Genomic DNA, 18,041 nt, shown 5'->3' with positions numbered 1-18,041 from the left:
ACACTGGGTGTCTCCACTGTGGCTGCACACTGGACATCTGTGCACTGAAGCAAACCTGTCAACAGTGTCTCACAACGCTTGTTCTTTAGGAGACTGGACTTTTAAAGTAACTACTACTCCCTGAGAGGAAATTTTCTTAGGTTTCATGAGAACAAGTTCATCAACTAAAATCTCCAAATCACTTCATAAGACAACGCAAAAGAGAGACATGCATTCACAAGCATGGATGGTGCTGACCAAGGGTTTCTCCATGGGGCTCCATTTCCCCCTTTGGTACTTTATACTATGTTTTCTAAGACAATTTCTCAAAACTATGTCCTAGGAATCAAATCCTGATCAAATTCAAAGGCCATTATAAAACTTCATCCACCCTCCCGATCTGATGAAACATCTGTGGCACTTCCCTAAAGCTTAAGGACTCACAGGCCCTGAAACATCCTTGTAATCTACCTCCATCAGTCAAACTCATGCCCTCTCCACACACACTCTGCAGCCACAATGCTTGGGTTAAAGTCCAGACGACACATTTACTTCTGTGCATTAATGGAGACAAAATACTTAAAATATAGTCTTAGGTTCTCCTGTTGATAAAATGAAAATAGTGGTCCCATTTGACAGAACGCAAGGGCACACAGCGATAGCTGAGCCTTGCTCTGAGGCAGAAATGACTGCCGGCCGGAAGTACTACTAAGGATCATCAGCGGCAATAAACACTAAACATGCACTCCCAGCCTCACTGTGAAAACACCGTAGCCTCTGCCAACCTCTCCAGAATCAACCGCAGGCTGCTACCTTAGGCTAATATTCTTAAAAGATGTGTCTCAGCTCCACCTGCCCACAAGTCAATTCTACTGGGAAATCCCGCAGCTAATTCTAATTCAAAATATCTTAAACATTCTAGTAATCAAATCCCAGCTTCCTAATTTAGAGCCCCTAACTATCCACAATTCTCTTTATTAAAATGTTGGACCATCTTAGATTCTGACTTCTCTTCTGCTCCTCTCCCCACAGCCAGGCCCCTAGGCAGCAAAGGGTTCTCTTGCTCAAACCTCATTTCCTGCTTCTGCTTCCAACCTCAATTCCTTCCCACATAAGACACGAATTCCCACTGCACTGTGTCTACCTACACTGCTTCCTCCTGGCCCATATGCAGAGGTTGAAATGTATCTACTCACCTTTTAAGATCCCAGCCAGCTCCTTCAGAAATCAAGTCATTTCCCACGTCAGCAGGCACGGTTTCCTGCTGACTCTCAGGGGTCCCTCCCCACACCTGGTCATAATCTTGTAGTGACTGCCATGCACCATGGCATGACTGACATGACATGTCCCTTAACCTGAGGCCCTTCCTGACCTGCTTACTTTCTTCTTCTTTCCTAGTAATACTCAATACTGAATGTGATAAATTCTAGTCAAGGAGCATGTTAAACACCCAGCTCTTTGCTGACACTGATGGAAGCAGATAGACACCTTCTGCTTTCCGTTTACCCTGTATCACCTGGAAGGAAGCAGTTATTCTAAATAAGCCCCACACTATGACTACTTGTAAGTTCTTGAAACCTAATTTTAATACTCTAAGGCAGAGGTCAGCAAAGATTTCTGTTGTGATATATATTAACACTTCACATACAGTCTTCTCTGCCACATTTTCTTCTACCATTAAGAAATACATGCCTACACTGTCCCAAAAGCACCGATCACCCACACACACATACAGATATACAACACACACACACACACACACACACACACACACACATACACACACACACACACACACACACGTATTACTCTTAGCTTGAGGGCTGTAGCTTGGCTAGTCCCAGCATGGAGACTTTCTCCAATACGCCCTTTCCTGTCCTAGAAGGAGATACTGTAGTTAAGCATCTATCTAAGCAATTAACTAACTTGCTAAACATTTTGACTTTTGAGCTGCTGTAAAATACAAACCCCTGAATTCTTACCAGCTCTTTCAGACTTCTCTTTCTGTTCCCGCAATTCCTCTCTCTGGGTAGTCATCTGTTTGATATGACTACGGAGCTGAGCAATTTCTTCTTCTTTCAGTTCCAGGGTCTCATGCATCTGCCGCTTTGTCTCTGTTATTACCATTCCCTGAACAGAAGTGCAGACTCTAAAGTATTTGCATAACAAAACTGCATCACCAACACACAGGTAGTTCAAGTGACGTGGGAGGAAGAACAAACATTTTACTAAGGAAGTGGACGAATCTCTCTAGCAGTTCAAACTGCAGTCTGTTTTCACTCTATGCCTTAGCAAACCAGGGTGTTTCAATATGGGAGTATTTTAATAGTAATTTTAGTCCCTTAAGCATCAGAACATGTTCCAGCTACAAGATTTACTTTATAGTCTTGCTACAGATGTGCAGTAATTTCCATCTTAATAAATAGTAACAAACAAAACTAGCCCTGAATGTGATGCAGGGCCAGAATAAGACACAATTAGCATCTGTGTTTTCACACATACATAATTCCAGACACTATGCAGGGTAGTTGCTGCCACAGCTGAGTGGCGCGGGGCGAGAGCCCAGGTATGCCCAGTTCTCCTCTGTTCTCCTGTGACTCCCTCTGGCTCCATCACTACTTCATAAATTAACTCCATCCCGTAATTTAAGTAAGGCACTGTCATCTCTCTACTTTGATAGAGGCTTCTTTTCCCTCTGAGGAGAATCCATACAGAAATGAAAGTCAATGTGTGGAAAGAATCAAATCATCAAGTTTAAAACGGTCATATGAAAAAAACAGAAAACCTGGGTAGTGTCCCTTGAAAAGGTGCTCAGCTCTTACCTGCAGGGCACACTGACCCCTGCTTTGAAACAGGACTCTTCCAGACGGCCAATTGTTAATGTAAACAACCAGAGAAGTAAGGCATAGTTAAGAAAATTTAAAACAAAGCAGTGGGCCTCCACTGTCCTCAAAACTCATGTTACACAGAAAATATCAGAGGAAAAGGACAATTAAACAAGGAAAAGAAATCTTAAGAATCATATCAATCACAATAAAAGTTTACTTGGTCCGTAAAAAGAAAAAATGTATGAGAATAAGAAAAGTTAGAAAGAGAGCAGATGGTATCACAGATTACTGTTACACTGTTAGGTATGACCATTAGGTGGCTATACTTTCGTGAAAACAGAAAGTACTTTATTTCAAAGCTAGGTTAAATACTACATTCATGAACCAAGATGTGAAAAGAACAGGGAGCTGTTTTACAAAAGGGTCAAGAACCTGGGACCAAGCAGGACAAAGCTCTCTATCTGCCTGTGATTTTCCCTGGTGTTTGCTGGGTGCTAGCTGCTCTCTGTCTCCAAATGCCTGCAGTGAGTCAGCCCTTCCTCAACCCTCCAGTTACTAGGCACCTTACAGTCCACAGGTACAAAGTTTCATGCCAATATCTACACTATCATTTCTTTACTTTTCAGGTTAACTCATCCAAATGATCAATCTGCTTCTACAATGTGTGAAAGAAAGCACTGAAACCATTCACCTTCAGCGTCTCTGGCCTTCAGTAATTCAATTTTTCTCTGAGGAATAGGTTTGTACTGCAAATACAGATTTTTCTCTGTCACCATTGCTGCTGTCTCTAAGACAGAATACTAATACTACGGAATCAAAGAATCAGGCTTCTTAATGCTAATACTGCACACATCTAGAAATCAAAAATAGTTTTCATAGAAGCAGCTATAAAATTTTAAAAAGCAGGTATAAATATAAATGCTTCAAACTGCTTTCTAGGCAAATTTGGGGGCCCCTGACAAATTTCAGTATCATAAATTTGGGAGTTTTACCTTATCTTGTTCAAGCTGTTCAATTAAGTTCTTTGCATCACGCAACTGAGTGATAAGTTTAGTCTTCTCAGCCATATGAAGCTCCTAAAAAAGTTTTAGAAATTCATTTCCATCTCTAATAAAGCTTTGCCTCACATGAGAACTCTATGCAGCTTATCTAAGCTAGGTAAACCTTACAGTGTAATGGGGCATACACAGGAAGTCTCAAATGTATAGTAACTGCTATAAAACCCAGAGAGAGCATGTGGGCGCTCACACAAGGACACCCCTCCACCCTGTCTGTGGACAGGGGGATGAAGGCAGCTTCTCAGAGGAGGCACAGGCCATGCAGAAGCCTGCAACTCTGGCTTTACACATTTAAACAGAGCAGAGCTCGATGGTCTCTTACCTTCATCTTCTCTAGCTCCTGCAGCCTTTCATCCAGTTGTTCCTGCAGTGCTTCCTTTTCGCTGATCAGAAGTGTGCACTGCTCCTTATGGGACCGAATTGTTTCTTTACAACGCTGAAGCAGGTTCTCCTGACGTTTCACTCTTTGCTGGAGCATTTCCAGGGTTTTAACAGCAGCTCCATCGTCTGGTAAAACAGCATAAGCAGAGGCAGTTGGTAAAAACACTAGTGACTATACCAGTGAGAAGGCTTAGCGGGTGAAGGTGCTTGCTACCAAGCTTGACGACTCAAGTTCAAGCCCCAGGACCCACATGGTGGAAAGAAGCAACCACCATGAACAGTCCTCTGACCGCCATATGCATATCACGGCACATAAACACTCAATAAATTAAAAAACAAAATTATAAACAATTTTTAATATAAGAGAACTCTGGAAAAAGTACATCTTTTTAGGCGGAGAGGCAGGCAGAAATTTGGGGAGCAATGTTTAGCCTTCTACAAGCTAAGCACACACTCTACCACTGAGCTACAGGCCCAGAGCCTGCAAATCTAGGTAGTCTCTGAGACAAATAAGGACAGAAGAGATGATAGAGATGATGATGATGATGATGATGATGATGATGATGATGATGATGATGAAATGACGAGGACTAGGAGGAGGAGCAGCAGCCAAACGGCACTCTTCCAAACTACTCTTTAGTTACTGTGTGTTGTTTACATGAAGATGCCAAGTATAACTTGCACCGTAAGTGCTTTAGCATTACCCTAGAATGGCACAGATGTTGGTTCTAGCCTATTTAGAAGACAAACCGGGAGAGGGACTATTCCTGAGCCACGAGAAGTCTCATCCCAGAAGAACTATTAAGTGTTCTTTGTAGTCACATTCTAAGCTCTTCCTGGAGGGAGCTCTGGCTACCCCAGGTTTTATCTTCTGCATTTCCAAGTGCATCTTCACACTGGGAGAGCGCAGCCTTGCAGGCAGCTCTCAGGCAGCTCTCCGCTCAGCAGGCAGCTGCGCAGCAACTTACTGTGCCTCTAACAGGACTAAGTCCACTGGGAGTCTCTTTTTAAGAGGACAAAGACTAAAGTCAGAGGTGGAGAGGACAAAGACTAAAGTCAGAGGTGGACACAAACCTGTAAGCCTGGACTTGGGAGGCTAAAGGAGAAAAATCACAACTTGACTGCTCTGGGTTACATGAGACCCTATCTCAAAAGACTGAAACTGTGTAACATAATTTATATAATTCAGTTATTAAAAGTGTGTTCTCCTTAAAGTTTATGTAATTTTCAAGTCTTAAATCAACTGTATTTTTTTTTTCCTGAAAAAAAGTCAGTTGGGTTTTTTGTTTGTTTGGTTAGTTTCTTTTTGGTTTTTCAAGACAGGGTTTCTCTCTGTACCCATGGCTATCCTGGAACTCACTCAGTAGACCAAACTGGCCTCAAACTCAAAGATCTGCCTGCCTCTGCCTCCCAAGTGCTGAGATTAAAGGCATAGTCAATTTTAAAAATAAACAAACTTGAATCTTTGAAAAAGCATTAGGGTCATGGGCCTCTTCTACCTCCTCTGTTCCATCAGCTTGAATCCTGAACTCTCAACACTGTCCTCTAAATGTTAAGTTACACTCTGACAAAGCTGGAGCTTACCCACTGGCTCCCCGACATCCTCCATCTTCTCTTTATCAGTGTTCACTTCTGCCTGCAAATCCCCTGAAGGGAGTGGTTTGGGGAGATCAACACTCATCGGGCCATTTTGTAATCGTTGCTTTAGGAGAGAAACCTTAAAAAAAAAATTCATTAGTAGAAAAAAAGGTACCGGGGCTGCAGAGATGGCTCAGCAGTTAAGAGCACTTATTGTTTTTCCAGAGGACCAGGGTTCAATTCCTAGCACCCACATGGCAGCTCACAACTGTCTATAACTCTAAGATCCAATACCCTCACAGAGACATACATGCAGATAAAATACTGATGCACCTAAATAAAAACAAATAAAATTTTAAAAAGGTACAACAGAAGTATTTTAAAATTTGTAAGAAATACAGTGAGGCAGGGTGGTGGTAGCACACACACACTTGGGAGGCAGAGGCAGGCAGATCTCTAAGTTTGAGGCCAGCCTGGTCTAACAGAGCAAATTCCAGGACAGCCAAGGCTACACAGAGAAACTATCTCAAAAAAAAAAAAAAAAAAAAAAAAAAAAAAAAAAAAAAAAAAAAAAAACACAGAGAGAAACAAAACAACAATAAAAAAACCCAAAAGAAAAGAGAGAGAGAGAACAATGTTTACTATAATAAAGAAAACCAACAAGCACAGTACAGCCTTGCTGCTGCCTGGACCATTAGTGGGGTTACCACAATCAGTCAAAGGTACAATGAACAAAATATTCTGTTAAAACGGAAAAAAGGCAGTTTTAGAACGAGCTCTTTTCTCTTTACATTTGAAATTCTTGAGCTTTCTAACTACACCACCATTTTTATATCACTGGATCTATGCCCTTGCTTGCTTTGCTTGCCCTTTTACCTGAGTTTGAAGAACACTGATATACTGATCTTTCTCCTCCAAACATGCATCAAACTCTTCCTGCAGATGTTTCTTTGCTTGCTGGTCCATTTGCAGTTCCTAAAACATAAAAGGTATCACAGGTAGTTTTCAATATAAAACAAAAGATGGAAACTCCAAGTTTACATCATCGTTTCAGATTTGACTTACTCTTTAGATAAAATACAGAAAAATTAGAGAATCCTCAATGTTTACGATATTAATATTTAAAACCTAACATCAATAAATAATTTTATTCCTTAAACAATACGAGTCTCCAAAGAAAATGTATTCTTCTAAAGAACTGCAATAAGGATAGTAACGAACAAAGGAAAAAGAAGGCTTGAGAGAAAAGTACAACTGGGACTAAATTGCAGCATGGCAAAGAGCGCCAGCAGCACCCGCCCCACAACCTTGAGTCACAGCATGCACAGCTGCAGAGGGAGGGGATGGACTAATTGGTGCCCAGCAGGAAGAAAACTTCCAGCTCCTGATATTGCTGCCAATGCTAATACTTAAGGTGGTGAACCCCAAAATCAATGTTTATCTCTGCTGCCCCAGGCACAAGAATGACCTCAGTCTAGGCACCTGCTTGCCACACACCCTAGCTCCAGTCTTCTTTGTCCTTGACATGTTCTCTCTATCCCTCCAGGTACAGTTCTGCATCCTCTCCGTTTCCTCCTCCATCACCCTTTCTTAGAACGTTAGAGACTACCATCTGGAATACATAGATAGGATATGAACCCCATATTGTTCTGGGGTTGCTACCTCACTAACTCCCTAAATTTAAAGCATTCAAAGTTATATTTTAGTTATTTTGTTGTCTCTCTCTAATGTTTGCATTCTCTCTTCTGCAGTTATGGGCACAGCCCACATCTCTGCGTCTTAACTTGTCATTTCCATCAACAGGGTTTTAGAGAGGGTTCTCACGTCACCTCCCTTTGATTTGATCATCCGTTTTCACAGTTCTGTTATAGGGATTCTCTCTGGACACTCTCCAAGGGCTTATTAGGAACTCCAAAATTCTTGCACTATTTCTAATTGATGAATTCTCAAAACCTGAGCACTCTCTTGTAATAAAGTACCCTGCAATCTCCCCTGAGCCTGAGCTCACTAACAGGCAGCAAAAAGGAATATCACATGTGCTTACCCGCCTACCAACAAAGCAGAGGTTCACGCCCCATTTCCCTGAGGTCAGCTCCCTCAGTGAGGGACTCCTTAGCAGAGTGATACGCAGCAGAACAAAAAAAAAAAAAAAGTATTCTGTGTCTCTAGATAAAATACCATTATAAACAGTCTCACACTTTCGCCCGCCTCTAATATCCATTCTCTGAAGTTCTCCATTGCTAGGTGCATCTAATTATTAAGTGCATAAACCTGGACAATGAATTTCTTGTCCCAAACAATTGATTTATTATTTATTTTTCTATTCATTTATTATTTTTCCCAATATGCAAGAAAATGAACAAATAATACATTAAGCAAAAAGACATTATTTGTCCCTCTAGGAAAAGCAAAGGTGCCTATAGCTTGAAAAAGCTTCAAGGTACTTTCTCCCTGACCTGCTTGCTGTACCCTCAGCCGACACTCTCCAGCACCAGCTGTCCTCCGAGGAAAACCAGCAATGCAGACTCAAGAACACTAGGGTGAGGTTTTGTCCCCTCACTATCACTTCACAGAGAGAAGTAATTCTTCTAAGGTATTAATTCAAAACAAGTCTCACATAGGAAAAATGACTACCATTATCTGGTAGTCCATTATCATAAGGGTCAATGCTTATTCTTAGTGAAGGAAAAATGTTTAGAATGTTTTAAAGAACAAAACAGTAGGAACTGTGTGTATACAAAATGTAACAAGAGACTAGATATTAAACATGACTTCAATACAAATGAAACAATGTGATACAAGGAATTCATATATTAGTAATTCAGACAATGTGTCCTTAAAAATAACAAACCTGCTGAGGGCTGTGATGCCTAAACCCCTAAAAGGGAAGACTGCTCTGCTCCTCCTCTGCCTCCTCTCACGGACAAAAGCTTAGCTCTTCTTTTCTTTCCCTCCACCCTCCTAGTACTAGCCTACCACTAAGCTAGATTCCCATTCTTACATTAGCAATTGCTTGTTGTAAATTTACCAATCTGCTATGTTTGTACTTTTAACACACTACATCCCTAGAACCGATAAATTCTACAAACAAAATTCTGCCCAGATACATAAAATTCTAAAATACTCTTATTTGTCTTGAAATCACCTGCTTCAAAGCTTTTAAAGGAAAACTGATGCCTATGAAGAACAGTACAACAAAAACAGGTAACAATACATTCCCAGCAATACTAAAGCAGGTATAGAAAAAGCTTGATGCTGGGCTCTAAGCAGGACAAGGTAGAGGAGCAGGGCGCCAGCACTGAGAGGTGTCTCCTCTTTGTGTACTTGAGCCTCTTTTGGGTATATGCCTAGGAGTGGTATGGCTGGATCTTGAGGAAGCGCTATTATTCCTAGTTGTCTGAGAAAGCGCCAGATTGATTTCCAGAGTGGTTGTACAAGTTTACATTCCCACCAACAGTGGAGGAGGGTTCCCCTTTCTCCATAACCTCTCCAGGCCACAGTAGAGGACAATGCAGCCACTTTTGATGAGAACTGATAGACTAAGATCAGAAAGGAGAGGAGAACCTCCCCTATCAGTGGACTTGGGGAGTGGCATGCATGCAGAAAGGGGAGGGAGGGTGGGACTGAGAGGGAGGAGGGGGGGCTTTTGGGGGGATACAAAATGAATAAAGTGTAATTAATAAAAAATTTAAAAAAAAAAAGCCTCCTCCTCACTGTAGGCTCACTGCAGAGATAAAAAGCTACCACACAGTGACCTCAAGGAGCTCTATCCCATCCTAGAAGAATCACCACTCCAAACTACAGGTCATTTTACTTCAACAACAGCATGTTGACTAGGAAAGGCACAAGGAAACCTAGAGTGTTTAGCCTTGGAGTTGACGGTGACTACACACACTGCAGACGTACATCTGCCATAGGAAAACCACAGACAGAACTACAGAGAGCTCACACGCTGCGCTCGCTGGTGACCTGTGCACTCCCTACTACTACACGAGGCCAGCCTTGCATGGGTGACATCTCCGCCAAACTAACAGGTTAAATTACTGTTTTCAAAGCACCAACTTACCTCTCTTAATTCTGAAATTCTCCGAAGCGATTTATCTTGACTCTGACTCAATATACCCTTAAATTAAAAAAAAAAAAAGGTTAAACATCTATATGACATATTTATGCAAAAAGTAAAAAACAAAACAAAAATAAACAAAACTAAAGCCATGTCAATGCAGGAAATCTGGTAAGGATTAAAATAGGATGGCTCAGACCTACTCTGAATTCTATGTGAGTAGTTACATTTGCTAAAATGTACAGACACGGAAGTCAAACTACAAACTGAACTATACACTAACTTTAACAGGAAATTTATAAACTCAAACTTCAGAAGTAAATGATTTCACTTATAACTTCAGAGTACACAGACCCTGTTAATTATCATTATCCATTGTAAAGGTTTATGTAAAATAAAACTTTCCTTTAAAAAAATCTAATTCTTATGAATTGCATTACAGACGGTTAAATTAGTAACTGTCCATAAAAAGAAATCAAGTCCTAGAGAGATTGCTCAGTGATTGAGAGCACTGTTTGTTCTTCCAGAAGACCTGGGTTCAATTCTAAGCACCCACTTTGTAGCTTACAACCATCTGTAACTCCAGTTCAAGGGATCTGACACCTTCTACTGGCCTCTGCAGGCACTATGCACACACACGGTCACAGGCAGGCTTGCAGGCAAAACACCCATACTCAAAAAATAATAAGTGAACTTAAAAAAATAATAATTCTAATCAGTTTAAAGGAGTAACCTACTAAAAGGTATAAGCCTCCTACTTTGGAGGGTGACAGGGTGTTTTCACTGTACAGGAAACTAATGGTAAGTAGCAGTCCATGGGAACAGTGTCTATGTGCTCTGGTCGTCCATCACAAAGACAGAGGTAAAGAACTATGAATGACGTACATGCCTGCCATCACAGCACTCAGGAAGCTGAGTCAGGAGGATGGCTACATAGAGTCCCTGCCTCAAGAAAACAAAAGAAATGGAGCAACTTGTAGCTTCTTAGATTCGTGTGCCTAACATCAGCAAAAACAAATAAATAAATAAAGAGGATATAGGTAGACACAATGTCTGATACAGATTAGAGGGACCTGCCTCTCCCTGAGGTACTGGGACGGAAGTTCAATGGTGTAGACTACTGTTAAGCTTAATGATAAACTTTTATTATAAGACCGTTCATGTTTTTACTCTTTCAAAGAAGATACAATGGTGGGAACTGGGGCAGTGGGGCTTCCTGGCAGTTTTAGACCCTTCCTCTGGTTCCCATGTCAATGAAAGACTATCAGCCAAGCAGTCAGCCAGACACCCCAGCCAGCACCAGCTACGCTGAACCCTTCACAGACACTCAGGAGCTTGTGACTCCTGACGGTCCATATCCTAGCCATGATGGTTTAGTTTGTCCTGGCCTTTTTGCCCCTGCAAGAAAAAAGTGAACTGTAGTTGGTGAACTGAAGTTGTCTAGTAGCCACTGGCAACCAGGAAAATGTGTCCCCTAGTGAGGCAGCAGAAAGCACATGACTGGTGAAAATGCCTTCATTCTCATGAGACGGCGTGAATGCGGTCCTGCAGGCAGGTCTGCAGGGACTGGTGCAGACACTATGGCCACATCTTCCGGTTTGTACAGGGCTCAGCAGCAGGGCCCTGGCTGCTGGGATTGCCTTGCCTACTTGTGGTCTTTATCATTAGCTACGAGCACTGAGCAGCTAGCACGGAGATGGGGGCAGTGGCAGCACGGTGGTGGCCGCGGTGAGTGGCAGCAATAACACTAGTGACAAGAGGGCACATGAAGAGTTCCCGGAACAAATGTGGCAAAAGTCAGGGCACAGAGCTGATGGAGAGAAGGGCTATAAAAAGCTGTAAGGGCTAAGGAGATTCGGCCACTAGAAGAGTCAATAAACTCCTTAGAGACTTCATATTTTCAAGTAAAGCTATCTCCAAACACTGAACAAAGCAGCAGCTGGCGGCTAGGAACAGCCCACGTACTGAGTAAAGTAACCGAAAGAACTCTAAAGCTTGAGACTGTCTCTACACTAACAAGGGGCACCCCCAGACTGAGTGCAGGTTAGATGCTTCAAGGAGGCAAATGTTCTGAATCCAAGTCTCTTTCACAGTGAGTGTCCAGAACTCAAGGAAGCTAGGACGTGGCACAGAAATCATCTCTGAGGTAGGTCTCCATCACTCACTCTTTACCAAACCTCCTGTACTGGTAAGATCTGGCACTACACAGATTATTTAAAAAGGAGAGTTAACAGTCCTATGAGAACTTCTGTACCTTTAAGATCACATGTGACTCAACAACAGTCAATACATGACTTACTTGCAGCTTTTTCTTCTCTCTCTGAAGATTCTGATATGCTGTAACGAGCTAAAACAAACCAAGATAACATTAGTGATTTCCAATAAATACAATTCATTATTCTAATTGCTGCTAAAACTTTCTCTTTATAAACATCAAAAACCAATCAGAAGAGTCCTGTATAGACAATTAACCCTAAGTTAATCCGTAACAAAACTATATAGCATGACAAATCTATTTCTAAAATATAAACTGTAAGTTGACTGTAAGTCAATCTCCACCACAGCTTTGTATTTCAACACCCAATTTACAGGTGAGAATTGCAGCCAACTTGCCTGAAGGTGGACGGCTGCCCAGCGCTAGTCATGGACTGACTGCATCTGCCATCAACAGCATTGCGAAACTGTTGGCTAGAAACAAATTCCAGGGCCTAACCCAAAACCCACTGAGAATTGAAGAACGTGGTGGAGAGACAGGAATCTGTTTTCAAAAGCTCTCTTTTTTTTTTTTTCAAAAGCTGACTTTTTTTGTTTTGGACTGCAATATTAAACATTGTAAAAAATAATAAAAATTTGAGGAAAGAAATGTATAACCAATAGAGAGAAATGAGTAATCCAAGCCCTAGTCCCGAAGAGACTAAATATCCTAACACAGCTTGATGAGGTAATAAGGTAACATCTTTTTTGGTCCGCCCCCCCCCCCGCCGCCCCCCCGAGACAGGGTTTCTCTGCATAGCCCTGGCTGTGCTGGAATTCATTCTGTGGACCGGGCTAGCCTCAAGCTCAGAGATACAACCGGCTCTGCCACCCAGTGCTTAGAATAAAGGTGTGAGCCTCCACTGCCCAGCTGAGTACCATCTTTTCAGGCCTGTAAGCCTACACCGCCAACAGCGGCGTATGTCAGCAGAGCACAGTGCGGCTCCGGGAAGCATGGTCTACTAAACAGTTCTCCATTTTCCCTGGAAAGATGATGTGTGCTCCTAAGTGGCTGATGTTGGAGTCAAGAGGCAGTCAACCATGTAAGGGAAAAGCGAGTCTAGGAACAGACTGAAGGATCTGGAAGCCAATTCCACTTAGAGCAGACTCCCCTTATTAACTCTAGGCTGAAAAGGCTATAGGTGTTCAAACAAACAAACAAACAAACAAAGGCGGGGTGGGGGGCAGAGGCTCAAGAGTCAGGTGCCACTTACAGCACTGCCTCACCCGGGCACCCAGGTAAACAGGAGGGAGAGACAAAGGCCACAGAGCCGCTCCATTCCTAGAAAGCTGCTTGGCTCTAGGGTCTCGTACAATGGAGAACACCCAGAGCAACTTCTATGTGCCCTTAAATAAGGTAACCTCCATGATGCCTAATCCCTTTTCTGCAAGCATAAGCAAATTCACATTCGCTTTATAAGGATTAAATGCTTTTATAAATGTAAACCGTATCTGGCACACGTGAATGTCAACTATACTGTTGCCCCAGCTTCAGACCTAAAATTATGGATAAATCTATAAAAGTAGCATACAGAAAAAAAAAAAAAAAGATTTGTACCTATCAGTAGAAATAAAAAATAAGTTTAAAAAAATGAAGGAAAAATTACCTAATTCCCTATGAGACACCTGGCTTCAGTGTCCCATTTATTTCCACCTCCAGAGTCCATGAGATTCTTTCTGTTTTGCCCCTACTTTATATTTTTAATAAAAAGGCAATTTATGTATTTCATTAAGGTTTTCATTTCGTTTTGGTTTTGTCAGTGCAGATAGTAAACTAGCTACACAGACAGCAAAACTTGGACTAACTTTATACCCTAACCCTAAAGTTTAATATTCACTAAAATTAAATGTGACGTTCATTTACTAGATATGTCAAAATAAAATGATGCATATTGAGTATAATAAACAAAAGCCATGGACAACAAAAAATTTCCTGAAGAATTTCTCAACTGCACTTGACAGAAAGGGACTCAAGGAAGACAAACTAGTTCCTGAAGTACCAAAACAAACAAACAAATAAACAAACAAAAACATAAAAACAAAAAGGAATGTATTATTTACTTCCTCCATTAGACCAAACAGAGTGAGTCTTCAAGGATTTAGTAGTAATAAGGTTCATGTTAGGAGGCTGGAGAGATGGCTCAGTGGTTCTCAACCTTTGAGAGGGCCCTGGTTCAATTCCTGGCATCCACATGGCAGCGCACAGCAGAGCACATCATAACTCTAGTTACAGAGGAGCTGTTATTCTCTTCTGGCCTCCAAGGGCACCAAGCATACAAGTGGCGTGCACACACACACACACACACACACACACACACACACACACACACACAAAACACCCATACATATAAAATAAAAATTAACTTTTTTAAAGATTCATGTTAGGCAAAAGTTTAAATGTTCAAAAAATAAAAACTGAGCCTGACAAGGTGGCTCAGTGGTAAGGGCATTTGTGGCCAAGGGCACTAAGCCTGAGTTCAACCACTGGTGTCATACGGTAGAATGAGAGCACCAACACCCACAGGATTTTCTCCAACCTCTCCTCCCATGTGCTATGGCATGTATTCATTCATATACAAACACATAATACATGATACAAATTTTTAATTTAAATATTGGTACAATGAGAATGAGCCAAATCTTTGAGGTCAATCAGATTACCTAAGTCACAGCCATCAGAAAGGTCATTATGAAGCTAGCCTAGTCAGAGATGAGTAACATGGGAAACAGAGAAAAGAAAGAGAATGACCCTTGCCATAGGTGTCATGGACACTTCAGGGAATGTGAAAGCCAGAAAGCTACACACATAATCTCCAAAATGTCAGTCTGCTAAAAGGCATCGGGACCACAGAAAGATTTGAACTAGGTCCGCCACACACTACCTGCCCTCAGTAACAGGATCAGGTCAGCCAGCTTCAAGTAGAGCAATGCTGTGAGAACAAGCCAAAGGGGAACACTCTGTGTGAGCCAATGCTCCTACCTCTGAGTACTTCCCTCTGTAGCTGCTCAAGCTTCGCTCCATTCTTCGCAACCGCTGAAGCAGCTGCTCTCGGCTGAGACTGTCTGCACTCCCCGGTGTGTCTTCAGCCTCGCTCTCCATATCAGAAGGTGGATCAAAGGTGGCAGCAGAACAGTCCAGGTCAAGTTGGTTCAGGGACTCTCTGGAAGATGTTCGGACCAAAGACTCTTTAGAAGAGCGGAATAGAGATTCCTTTATGGGACTTCGAAACAGAGACTCCACTGAAGGTACACGGAGCTGGAGTTTCTGGGCAAAAGTCTGTGCGTCACCTGACTGTAACCAAAGCCAACAGAGCACGAGTTAAAAAACACAACTCAGACATCTACTGCCCCATCACCAGCACTAGTCTGCTAACAACCCTAACAAATTCAATTTGCATTCCAGATAAGAAATACAAACCACAGTTTTCTGCAAAATGAAACACACCGGCAATTTCTGTAAAAGGTCGAGACCTGCAGTCAGAGAACTGGGCTCTAACTCTCGGGCCTTCACTAAGTACTGTCCTCCAGTCTGCCCATCTGTACAAACGGAAGCATGTTTCCATGCTGACCCTGCAGGGCTGCCATGGAGTCCCACCTACTTGTTAGATCCCTTATAACACATCGTGTTAAAGTGTGCATCAAGGGTGGAGTGTGAGATACAGGCTAAATTCAAGTCTCTTTTATCTGCTGAGTCTTTATGGACTTAATGATTCCAGATCATTCTTTTCAACAAAAAGGAAAGTGGGCTGAGGGAGAGGCAGTTCCATTAGAAAAGGAGTGGAGTGGACCAGCGACACACAGCTCTGCTGGAGCCCTGTCCTGTGAGCTCAAGCTGTTTGTAGCAGCACAACCTGGAAACCAGGCAAAACTTCGTAACAGAGAAAACTGTGCGGGTGTACGCATTAGTTCACAGCACACTACTAAATGGGAAGGATGGAGTCAGAAAGCAGCCTGCATTTTGTCTTGTTTATAAATACATGTTGATTTCCATTCACATTTTCAGATGCCATCAGAACAAATCATGAAGGACAGGCATAGGCAGAAGTAAACAGTGTCTTCTTGTGGTAGAATTTTGGGTGAGTTTAATTTTTGTGTTATATTATTCTGTACTTTCTAGTTTTCACAATGTGAAAGTTTTGCCTTTACGGTGGAGGGAGAGCCAGAAAGAAGAGAAGAAATGCTTCCTGTACAAAACCTTTGAGAACTGCTTTTACTAGCAATTCCATTACCAGTCACTTCCAGCCCACCTGAAAAACTGCTTTTTAGTTCCCTAGTACACAGCATCCTTATAAAAGCCCCTAGGACAGACAAATAAAGCACACGTGAGAAAACACTAAAAAAGGCTGATATTTCAGGGTCTCCAGAAACTAACGAATATTGTCAAAGTCTGCATGAGCAGACTAGTCATCTTAACTGCCGTGTCCACTCTGACTGGCAGTAACTTTCATTGTTTATTCTTGCAGCTGGGGAGAACCACAGAACCTACACATTCTGGGCAAGTGTGTCCACTCTGCCTCAACCCCAGTCCCAGAGTCACACTTCTGAACAGAGCGACTCATCCCTTCAGGATGTGGAGAGTCAGCCTCAGCGCAGCTCGAGTCCCGACTCATCTGCTCTTATACAGAACCTTGAGCAAGTCACTAAGCTCAAGTGTTCTGTTTCCTCCTCTGTAAAATGGAAAAACAGGATGGTGATGACGACAGTGATGCCATCTACTGCGCATGACTGCTGTGAAGACTGAGTCAGTACAACACGCAGCAACAATTATCATGAAGAGATGCGTGATTAGAAGAGACACGGCTTCAAACCAACGCAAATGCAGAAATGACAGAACCCTTAGGATGGTGGATGCAGCTCACTAGCAGAGCATGTGCTCCTCTGCTTAGCAGAACTAGGGACATTAGGCCTGACTTACCTTTTCCACAGTAGGTTTGTGGCTTTGACAAGTGACACAACCTCATTCTGCCTATCTCTATGCATATGAGGCCAGAAGCACCCTTTTCATGAGGTGGTTCTGAGAAATAATAAGCTCCTCTGTGTTAAGAACTGAAGCTCACCTGAGGCAGATACCACTTTCACCTTCCCTTCTTCCTCCCTACCACAGCAGGCTTTGTTGAGGTACAAACCACCTCTAACCCCACCCACCCCGTCCAGAGAATTAAAACTATGGTGCGGCACAGCAGGTGAATGGGGAGTAGCTCCTGGTGAAGAACCAGCTGCGGTTGAAGCTAAATAGAAGCAGCCTCTCCAAACCAGCAATTCCGTCCCTACACGTGCACCAACTTAAATGTGTAAATGATCAATAAAAGACACTATTCAAAGTGAGCCCCAAATCAAATCAGCCTATTAATAAAGTGTTGCTTTTTAAAAAACGGTTTTGTTCAACATTGGAATACCAGCCAACAATCTTGTTCACCAATGAAATACTTGAAAACAATGAAAATGGTTTGAAATCATAGCAACACCATGATTTATCTATTTCGATTTATCTAAATCTCATGGAGTATAAAACAAAAAAAGCCAGACACGCCGGGCACGGTGGCTCGCACCGTAAGAACTCCGGAGACAGAGGGAGGTCTGCTGCTAGTCTGAAGCTAGCGGGGCTGACACAGTGCACTCTAGACCAGCCACGGTGAGATGCAGACTGTCAAAGGCAGGGGTTCTCCTTTAATACAGTTCTTCATGTTGCGGTGACCCCAACGATAAAATTATTTTTGTTGTTACCTCCTAACTGTAATTTTGCTACTGTTATGAATCATAATGTAAATACACGATATATGACCCCTATGAAAGGGCCATTATATCCCCCAAAGGGTTCATGACCTACAGGCTGAGAACCACTAGTCTAAAGAACAGGAAGGAAGGAAGGAAGGAAGGAAGGAAGGAAGGAAGGAAGGAAGG

General features: G+C 42.3%; 1 protein-coding gene across 7 annotated transcripts in view; it reads right to left on the bottom strand.

Moving 5' to 3' along the window:
• Positions 1 to 18,041, bottom strand: part of Golga4 (golgin A4) — an 87,669-nt gene that overhangs the window by 44,257 nt on the left and 25,371 nt on the right. For 6 of the 7 annotated variants that reach the window (XM_055601826.1, XM_055601822.1, XM_055601823.1 and 3 more), the window contains 8 exons: positions 15,121 to 15,432; positions 12,187 to 12,234; positions 9,891 to 9,947; positions 6,701 to 6,799; positions 5,831 to 5,963; positions 4,188 to 4,372; positions 3,800 to 3,883; positions 1,962 to 2,109 (listed from right to left, as the gene is read on the bottom strand). In XM_055601826.1, the coding sequence (XP_055457801.1) occupies positions 1,962 to 2,109; positions 3,800 to 3,883; positions 4,188 to 4,372; positions 5,831 to 5,963; positions 6,701 to 6,799; positions 9,891 to 9,947; positions 12,187 to 12,234; positions 15,121 to 15,432 (1,066 nt within the window). The remainder of the gene's footprint in view (positions 1 to 1,961; positions 2,110 to 3,799; positions 3,884 to 4,187; positions 4,373 to 5,830; positions 5,964 to 6,700; positions 6,800 to 9,890; positions 9,948 to 12,186; positions 12,235 to 15,120; positions 15,433 to 18,041) is intronic. The other variant, XM_055601827.1, reaches the window with a different exon arrangement.

The sequence above is a fragment of the Psammomys obesus genome, unplaced genomic scaffold (assembly GCF_907164565.1).
Source record: "Psammomys obesus unplaced genomic scaffold, mPsaObe1.curated_primary_1811, whole genome shotgun sequence".
NCBI lineage: Eukaryota > Metazoa > Chordata > Mammalia > Rodentia > Muridae > Psammomys > Psammomys obesus.
The sequence above is the reverse complement of the archived record's forward strand: the minus strand, read 5'-3'. Positions and strand labels throughout refer to the sequence as shown.